The sequence below is a fragment of the Budorcas taxicolor genome, chromosome 2, assembly GCF_023091745.1.
Source record: "Budorcas taxicolor isolate Tak-1 chromosome 2, Takin1.1, whole genome shotgun sequence".
NCBI classification, from domain to species: Eukaryota; Metazoa; Chordata; class Mammalia; order Artiodactyla; family Bovidae; genus Budorcas; species Budorcas taxicolor.
The window spans coordinates 67,327,010-67,337,599 of record NC_068911.1 but is presented as its reverse complement, the minus strand read 5'-3'; the positions used below and the strand labels follow the sequence as shown (position 1 = coordinate 67,337,599).

The following is a 10,590-nucleotide window of genomic DNA, read 5'->3' as shown; positions in this document are numbered from 1 at the left end:
AGAGATTTAACATTAAAAAAATTAATAAACAAGCAAACAAACAGACAAACCTATTTTGAACTTTCAAGGGAAACAGCAATTTCTATTGTTCATCATGCAAACTACTAGTAAGTTCTTTGGACCTCACTACCTAATAAGGAAAACTCCTAGGCATTCCTTTGTCCCTAGGGATGACATGAATAAATGATTGAGACTCTAGGGGAGCCACGGATGAGAAAGTTTGGGAACCCCTATTCCAGAGGCAGTTCCCAGTTGGCAAGCCCATCTCACTGTTCAGAGTTTCCAATAAGTTTTCTCCTCTTCTTCTTAAATATGAGCAGATAACTGAGCATATCAGACAACTGGGGAGAGCTTGTAACATGAAATACAGAGATAAGAAAACATACACACAAACAGAAAGAAAACAACAACACCACTACCACCCAGGGCTCGAACCCACAGTCTTGCATCTCCTGCATTGGCAGGAGGATTCTCTACCACTGACCCACCTAGGAAAAGGTTCCTGTATGTCCACAAAAAAGGTTCTAACTATCTAAGGAAGAATTCCTATAGCATATTGGGATATTCCTATCCCAATACAAATCTTGGTCTTTGGATCTTATTTAAGTTTTCAACACAGTTCCACAGGTCAAAAGACAACAGCAAACAATAACTGCAATTCATGGCTGTAGGAACACAAATAATAACAATCTGAAAATTAAATACGCCGCCTTCATGTCAAATGACAACCATCATTTTATTTTAAAATTCTATTTTTGTAGATTAAAAACTGTGTCATCAGGCAATTATGGGTATATTTTTTCTATGTTCTAAGAAAAAAATATCTATAAGAGGGTCATTTTGCTCTTTAGTTTTTTCATAGAATTGGACTAAATCATGGCAATTAGTGTAACGGAAATGTTTATAGCAATCTCTGACGGCAGTTCCACTAATGTAATGATTTAGCTCAAGCCCAGTAAAACATGAACATGTTTCATTAGGATGAATTGGAATCAAAAGCAAAGCAAGTTTTTGCTTACAGTAATTCAACATACATCATCTCATCAGCAATGCCAACTATAAAATTAAGGATATACAATTAGTCAATCAGATGGTTCCTGAATTAATTAATTAAGCAAAGAAAATCAGCAAGCAAGGACAGGACTACATCCAACAACATACTCACCCCTCTTGGAGCAATCTTTTCTGTTCATTTTTATCTAGTTATCCCAATAAATCACAGGACTAAATCTTCTCCACACGGCTTTAGCAATCAGGACACCCCCAGATTAGCTTTTGCAAAATTCTTATACAAGTAGCCACCACTTTGGTATCTCATAAACTTATCCTCCAAGAGGATAGTGTAGTTTTGTTTCTACGTCTGAGAATTATTTGTTTTGTTGTCTGCCTGACAAAACCATTCCCATAATAATCCCCAAGGGTTCATTCAACAGCTGCCAATAGAACTATGCTTAAACTCAGGGTTTAAAGTATTTCTCTATTGGTAGGAATAAGAAGTATTCAGTTACCTCGAGGCATTGATTTCAAGGCAAACAGTATTTCTGGAAATAGAGAAAAACATTTTATAATGATAAAAAACAAAAAATTGTATAATGTGAATGGTGAAGTCTAGGTGTTAGGTAGATGAGCATTCACTGTGAACTTCTTTTAACTTTTCTGTACATTTGAAAATTTTTTTAATATAATAATGGAAAATATATGGAATTAACATGTATGACAACAACAGCACAAGACCAAAAAGTGGTAAATTAAGTGAAAGTGTTCTTGAGTCTGTCCACATATTAGGACACAGTAAGAGTAAAATATAGTGAAAATGAGTATACTTCCCAAAGCAATTTACAAATTCAATGCAATCCCTATCAAGCTACCAGCAGTATTTTTCACAGAACTAGAACAAATAATTTCAAGATTTGTATGGAAACACAAAAAACCTCGAATAGCCAAAGCAATCTTGAGAAAGAAGAATGGACCTGGAGGAATCAACCTGCCTGACTTCAGGCTCTACTACAAAGCCACAGTCATCAAGACAGTATGGTACTGGCACAAAGACAGAAATATAGATCAATGGAACAAAATAGAAAGCCCAGAGATAAATCCACACACATATGGACACCTTATCTTTGACAAAGGAGGCAAGAATATACAATGGAGTAAAGACAATCTCTTTAACAAGTGGTGCTGGGAAAACTGGTCAACCACTTGTAAAAGAATGAAACTAGATCACTTTCTAACACCACACACAAAAATAAACTCAAAATGGATTAAAGATCTAACTGTAAGACCAGAAACTATAAAACTCCTAGAGGAGAATATAGGCAAAACACTCTCCGACATAAATCACAGCAGGATCCTCTATGATCCACCTCCCAGAATTCTGGAAATGAAAGCAAAAATAAACAAATGGGATCTAATTAAAATTAAAAGCTTCTGCACAACAAAGGAAAATATAAGCAAAGTGAAAAGACAGCCTTCAGAATGGGAGAAAATAATAGCAAATGAAGCAACTGACAAACAACTAATCTCAAAAATATACAAGCAACCTATGCAGCTCAATTCCAGAAAAATAAATGACCCAATCAAAAAATGGGCCAAAGAACTAAATAGACATTTCTCCAAAGAAGACATACGGAGGGCTAACAAACACATGAAAAGATGCTCAACATCACTCATTATTAGAGAAATGCAAATCAAAACCACAATGAGGTACCACTTCACACCAGTCAGAATGTCTGCGATCCAAAATCTGCAAGCAATAAATGCTGGAGAGGGTGTGGAGAAGAGGGAACCCTCTTACATTGTTGGTGGGAATGCAAACTAGTACAGCCACTATGGAGAACAGTGTGGAGATTCCTTAAAAAATTGCAAATAGAACTACCTTATGACCCAGCAATCCCACTGCTGGGCATACACACCGAGGAAACCAGAATTGAAAGAGACACATGTACCCCAATGTTCATCGCAGCACTGTTTATAATAGCCAGGACATGGAAACAACCTAGATGTCCATCAGCAGATGAATGGATAAGAAAGCTGTGGTACATATACACAATGGAGTATTACTCAGCCGTTAAAAAGAATACATTTGAATCAGTTCTGATGAGATGGATGAAACTGGAGCCGATTATACAGAGTGAAGTAACCCAGAAAGAAAAACACCAATACAGTATACTAACACATATATACGGAATTTAGAAAGATGGCAATGACGACCCTGTATGCAAGACAGCAAAAAAGACACAGATGTGTATAACGGACTTTTGGACTCAGAGGGAGAGGGAGAGGGTGGGATGATTTGGGAGAATGGCATTGTAACATGTATACTATCATGTAAGAATCAAATCACCAGTCTATGTCCAACACAGGATACAGCATGCTTGGGGCTAGTGCACGGTGATGACCCAGAGAGATGTTATGGGGAGGGAGGTGGGAGGGGGGTTCATGTTTGGGAACACATGTACACCCATGGTGTATTCATGTCAATGTATGGCAAAACCAATACAGTATTGTAAAGTAAAATAAAGTAAAATTAAAAATAAATAAATAAATAAAACAAAAAACAAAAGCAAGGACATTACTTTGCCGACTAAGGTCCGTCTAGTCAAGGCTATGGTTTTTCCAGTAGTCGTGTTTGGATGTGAGAGTTGGACTGTGAAGAAAGCTGAGTGCCAAAGAATTGATGCTTTTGAACTGTGGTGTTGGAGAAGACTCTTGAGAGTCCCTTGGACTGCAAGGAGATCCAACCAGTCCATTCTGAAGGAGATCAGCCCTGGGATTTCTTTGGAAGGAATGATGCTAAAGCTGAAACTCCAGTACTTTGGCCACTTCATGCGGAGAGTTGACTCATTGGAGAAGACTTTGATGCTGGGAGGGATTGGGGGCAGGAGGAGAAGGGGACGACAGAGGATGAGATGGCTGGATGGCATCACGGACTCGATGGACAAGAGTGAGTGAACTCCAGGAGTTGGTGATGGACAGGGAGGCCTGGCGTGCTGCAATTCATAGGGTCACAAAGAGTTGGACACGACTGAGTGACTGAACTGAATTGAAAATGACACAGGACAAAGAAACAAGTTTGACGTTTAGATTAGGAAACCAATCAATACAGTTTTGTTTTTTTTAATTAAAAAGGTTTTCAATTTTAATTTAAGAACAAGAATCATTCTTTAACATAGTTTCCAAAGGAAATCTACATTTCATTATAAAGACAAAGCAAAACATCCAGGTTTTCATCATCCAGGAGGGAGTAGAATTTCTAGCGTTTTTCTAGTGCAAAGCATGGGAATCTGGCCATGTAACACAGTGTAATATACCAGAGCAAGAAGTGTTCATGAAAAGTGGGGAGATCCAGTTCCATTCCAGGTTCTGATTCCAACTACAAAGCCCTTAACCTGAGACACAGTGACAGCATTTTCTGCAGGACGGTGGCACTAGAACTGGTGACAGAGAGGGGAAGAGTTCGAGGACTAAGTGAACAGATGTGTCTCTGGGGATGATCTGGGGAAAGACGGGCAAAGGAAATGCCCTCTGGCTGAAACCTGAAAACACCAGTGAGAGCAAAGAAGGTCAGGGAATGCCAGGAAACGAATGGCATCTTGGTTCCTCACAAGGGAATACGTGGGGGGGAGTGGGAGCAGTTTAATGCAAAGCCACAGATAGCTGAAAACAGATTTAGAGAAGACACAGAATCTACCCAAGGTCACACAGTTGGTAAATAACTGAGCTGAGATCTGAACAAAGCCTGTGATCTCCCCATGGCCAAACACCTCCCAGGACACAGAGAAGGTCCCTCTTCCTCCACTCTACACTGTCATGACCCCAAACACGATTCTGAAGGCCCCTCACCTACAGCATTCCTCTTCCAGCACTCTGAATACCAACATCTCAGAAGAAAACATGATTGAACAATTTCCCAACCAGGTGTTTGTAAAAAGAGGAGAAGAAGGGAGGAAAACCAAGGCAGTGTTAGGGTGTGTAATCAATGTCATCAGAGTTGTGGTCTTGAACTGCTTAAGACTGCTCTCAAGAAACCAAAGACCACCAATTTGCACAACATAGGATGGGGGTGGGCCCTCATTCAGTGTGTCCTCAGAAGTTGTGCAATATGCAGCCATCTGAATGAATAAATAAGTTGAAATAATGCAAGAGTACATCACACAATATTTCTCAAACATTTGCTTATTCTCAAAACATGCAACATGCAGATAAGGGAAGAAAAAAGAAAGAAGGGATGACAGTGTATCTTGTCAGAGTACCTGCTGGAGACAGGTGCTCTGTGAGTTTGCTGCCTAAGTAGGAAAGTGACTGTGTCCTAGGTCCTTGCAGTTCACTCTCCCAGAAGCATTAAAGGAAGTCCAGAGCTAACCAGAACTCTCTGCCTTGAGGATAAATGGCCAGGATGTCTATTCTGAGATCCCTGCTGGATTCTCTTCACTGGAGGACCACAGAATGAGCAGACTGTCGGATATCTATGTCTCAATCCAAAATCACTGCCCTCCTCCACTTGGCACAATCAGTTCCCAGATCTTGCGTCACTACCTGGCTTTTAACACTTTTTCTTTCAACTAGATTTCTTGTCAGTTTTCAAACTTGTAGCTTTCTGAATTGATCAAGTAATAAAAAGTAGTTGATACTTTTCCTCATTCATTTAGTTGATTAACTGGGAGGGCATGTGGCTGGGCAGGGTCTTCGTGGAGGTCCAGGCTTTTTTCCAGTTTCAGCAAGCAGGGGCTATCCGTGGTTGTAAGTGCATGGAGTTCTCAGTGCTGCGGCTTCTCTTGTTGCGTAGCACAGTCTCCAGGCTCGTGGGCTCAGCAGTTCAGGCTCTCTGGCTCTAGAACACAGGCCCAGCAGCTGTGGAGCAGATGCTTCGTTGCTCCACAGCATGTGGGATCTTCTGGGATCAGGGATCTAACCTGTGTCTCCTGCAATGGCAGGAGGATTCTTTACGACTGAGCCACCAGGAAAGCCCTTTCCCTTGTTTTTTAAAAATAAATTATGCTTAAGTGCATGAGCAATAAACATAGTCTTGTTGAATTTATTGTGCCAAATAATATACATAATAATACCCAAAATAATACCCACCAGAGCTTTCCTGGTGGCTCAGAGGGTAAAGCGTCTGCCTGCAATGCGGGAGACCTGGGTTCGATCCCTGGGTCAGGAAGGTCCCCTGGAGAAGGAAATGGCAACCCACTCCAGTATTCTTGCCTGGAGAATCCCATGGACAGAGGAGCTTGGTGGGCTACAGTCCACGGGGTCACAAAGAGTCAGACACAACTGAGCAACTTCACTTTCATACCCAAAATACAATGTCTTCCTTGACTACCAGCCCCATCCCACTATCACTATCACCACTGAAGCAACATTATTCTTGGCTCCCGAGCTCATAACTCAATCGGTAAAGAATCTGCCTGCAATGCAGGAGACTTGAGTTTAATTCCTGGGTCAGGAAGATCCCCTGGAGAAGGAAATGGCAACCCACCCCACTATTCTTGCCTAGAGAATCCTATGGACAGAGGAACCTGGCAGGCTACAGTCCATGAGGTCACAAGAGTCGGACGTAACTTAGCAACAAAAGCACCAGAGGTAAAACACTCTAATTCATCTTGGGTACCTTTCCAGACCTTTAAAAATACATCTAGAACGTCGGTGAAGGTGGATCTCGGAAGACATCCGTCGCTAGACTCCCGCAGACACGACCCGGTCTCTCGCAGCCGGTTCGTGTCACCCTATCTCACGCGTCTCCCATCGGAGGAGTCGCCGCCACCACCCGGAGAGAAGTCGGAGACACCTCAAGTGCGTCGTCACCGCCATGCCTAAGAATAAAGGTAAAGGAGGTAAAAACAGACGCAGAGGCAAAAATGAGAATGAATCTGAAAAGAGAGAGCTGGTGTTCAAAGAAGATGGGCAAGAGTATGCCCAAGTGATCAAAATGTTGGGAAATGGACGATTGGAAGCGATGTGCTTCGATGGTGTTAAGAGATTGTGCCACATCAGAGGGAAACTGAGAAAGAAGGTCTGGATAAATACCTCAGACATTATATTGGTTGGTCTACGGGACTACCAGGATAATAAAGCTGATGTAATCTTAAAATACAATGCAGATGAGGCTAGAAGCCTGAAAGCATATGGTGAGCTTCCAGAACATGCTAAAATCAATGAAACTGATACATTTGGTCCTGGAGATGATGATGAAATCCAGTTTGATGACATCGGAGATGATGATGAAGACATTGATGATATCTAAAGCAAACTCAGCCTTGCACATTCCAGTTTTCTCTGAAGATTGTTCAACAGTTTGAATGTTTAACTGTGACTCATTAAAATAAAAGTTTCATTAGCAGAAAAAAAAAAAAATCTAAAAGGTATACGTGTCCATAAACATGTAATTATATGGTGATATCTTTTACACAAATGGTGTCATGCCAGGCACATTGTTCTTCAACGTGTTTCATTCACTTACAAATCTGTCTTGGAACTCTTTCCCTGGCAGGCTACCCAGATCTACTTCACTCCTGTTAACTGCTGTGTGGGTACCTGCTATGTGCATCCAGTGTGGTATCCTAGTTTATGTAACCACTCCCCTACTGCTTACAAGTTTTCACTATCACAAACAATGCAATAGTGAACATTCTTATACGTAAAACTCTGGGCACACGCCCAAGTCTTTCTTTGAGGCCAATGTCTTTAAGTGGAACTTCTCTAAATTATAACAATAAAATTGTTTTCCCCTGCAAGGCCATACCAATTCACACGATCGCTACTCATAAATGAGACTGTGTGGTTTCCCCAGTCTTCACTACTACTGGACATTATTGGTTTTCCTGGAAACCCAATGGGCAGTTTCATTTCCCTGAGCGAAGAAGTGTAAGGGTGAGCAGTGATTTTCCCACTGTCTTGTTTTCTTTGCCATTTTCTACTTTTTTTAGTCTCCTTCTTTGATAGCTTTGTTTTTCCAATTAAATCCATGGTCCATCTGGAGTTTATTTTCACTGCATACTTTGGTATGAGGAAAAACTCTAATTTTCTTTTTTTTTCCCCAAATGGAAAGTCAGTAATCTGCCCATAATTTATTGAAGATTCCCTTTTTTTCCACAGTGATCTTAACTTCCATCCAAAATCTTGTATGAATCTCCATTAATCATGGGCCAGCTTCAGAACTCCCTATTCTCTCCCACTAATCTATTACTAAGCCAGGAACTGTTTTAATTACTAAAGCTTAACTATACATTTAATGCCCAAGAGGGTGACACTGGATGTTTCATACATTTTCTTTTCCAGATGAATTTCAGAACTAGCTTGACAAATTTCTCAAGAAAATTCCATAAGGGTTTATTTAGGTTTCCTTTCCTCTCATTTAGTAGAGTTTTGTAGTTTACTGCATATAAATCTTACTTAATTCTTGGTGGATTTCTAAGTTTTTTGTTTCTCTTGTTTTTCTGACTGAGCACATATATTTGAAGTCACATCTGATGTGACTTTATTGCACTGCCAATTAACTACTAGTGTTAATCGCTCAGTCGTGTCCAATTCTGTGCGACCCCATGAACTGTAGCCCACCAGGTTCTTTGGCCCATGGGATTTTCCAGGCAAGAATATTGGAGTGGGTTGCCATTTCCTTCTCCAGGGGATCTTCCCAAACCAGGGATCAAATCTGGGTATCCTGCATTGTGGGCAGACTCTTTACAGTCTGAGCCACAGGGAAGCCCAACTACTACCCTAACCACAATGCAAATAAAACTATTATTTTCGTAATCTCCAAAATTCACCAGTCTTCATTAAATTATTATAGGTCATGCCATTCGGTTTCCTGGGTCTACATTTTGCAATTAATTTCATCTATGAACAGGTAATGGAATAATCCATGAGAAAATTACTAAAGCTTCTTGACTGTGGTGAGTGACTGGCAGAGCAGCTTTAAGAAATGTCTTGTCCCAAACCCCCTGTGTGCCAGGCTCTCCACCTTCTTTCAACCAAAGCATCAATACTTTTGCTACTTCATACACAAGGGTTCTACATACCATATCATTTGAAAGCAAACTCCAGGGTGAAAAAAAATTTTTGGTTTTGAAAATCACCACATTGGGTATGAAACTCAGGAGACAATAGACTCTTTGTTCAAAGTTGGAACAAATTCAGGCTGTTTCCTAAAGGAACTGCTGGCTGGGCCTGCAGAAATCCCTGGGACCCATTTCCTTGTAGGTTTGTGGTCTACAACCTACCATGTCTTTTCAGGCTGCCAAACTGGGCTTCACTCACCATCTCTGTTCTCTTAGTTGCCAAAGTCAGAAGATCTGCTTTCATTCGGCAATGTATGCTGAATCTTTGTCAGAGGGTCCAATCTTTTCTTCAGCACCTACAAAAGGTTGACTGAGACCAGTGATATTTAGAAAAGACTGTTTAAGGACTGTATAATCAATTAATACATAGTCATCAAAGACTCTGAAGTTCTAGCCTTAGGTGGATTGGACAGATGGAAGGATAAATGTGTGGAGCTTTTGAATTCAGCTCTTAGAGAAATCACTTTTACTCACCTAAATATTTTGCTCTGGTTTTGACTTAAGGTCATTCCAAGAGTTATGAATGAATGAATCAACAAGTGAATGAACAATCAGATTTAAAGAGAATCAATTTGCAAAGCAGAAAACCATAGTTTTGTCACTGTAGGCAGCTTTATTTAAAAGTCTATTAGAAAAGAAACTAATTAAATTAGCCTCTTTTCAATTCAGTTAAATTCTGCAGTCAAAATAAAGAATAATTATCAAAAATATCTCAGTATTTGCTGGAAATTTTGTCAAGTACTGCAAAATATGCACTCAACATAGAAGTTGTTCTCAAATTAAGCATTATTTCTAACAATCCAAGATGCTAAAACTTCAAAATGAAATATTCATGATCAAGAACTTGCTTTGTGAGTTATTTCACCAATTTTATGATTTATTAAAAATTCTGGATTTTGTAATGTAGATGTAATTAAAATTTTAGGATAGATTTACTTTACCACTTAGATCTTTACATTGAACTGCATTTTTAAACTAAGTCATAAAATAATGGTGTGTGATCTGATGGCTACAAGAACCGTTCATTTCTTTCACCGTAGAAATGAACCAGAATAGATTTTAGTATTCACTTAATTTTTTTTAAGTATTTCATGACACTGCTTACTCAACTCTGATTGAAACAATTTCCCTACACACACAGAAGGGAAAGAAAGCAGGGAGGGGTGGTGAGAGAAAGGAAGCAAGTCCTTTCAACAAGATAAAGATTGTATCATCCTGTGAAGCTCAAAGGACTATATGTTTAAAATGGATTCCTATATCATTATCATATATCTTCTGTCATTATTATAACATTCTAATAATGTTGTCTAGCAGGTTTATTTCCCAGAACTTTCTGTGGCTCAGGGAGCCTTGGCTGTCTGAGTCATTCCCTGTAACCTGCACCGTGCGTCATTCTACCCTTTCTTACAACAGCTCTGTTCCCGCCCTCTTAGAGGGAGTTTGGGGGAGAGGCGGGAATGACTGTATTTGTGGCAGCTCTCCACTCCAGTAGTCTTGCCTGGAATATCCCATGGATGGATATGCCTGGTAGGCT

General features: G+C 40.1%; 1 protein-coding gene across 1 annotated transcript; it reads left to right on the top strand.

The window, feature by feature from the left end:
• Positions 1-6,701: 6,701 nt before the first annotated feature.
• Positions 6,702-7,335, top strand: LOC128070409 (eukaryotic translation initiation factor 1A, X-chromosomal-like). Its single transcript, XM_052663728.1, has 2 exons — positions 6,702-7,012; positions 7,064-7,335. The coding sequence occupies exons 1-2, from the start codon at positions 6,809-6,811 to the stop codon at positions 7,241-7,243; spliced, it is 384 nt and encodes a 127-aa protein (XP_052519688.1). The 5' UTR covers positions 6,702-6,808; the 3' UTR covers positions 7,244-7,335.
• The last annotated feature ends 3,255 nt before the right edge of the window (positions 7,336-10,590 follow it).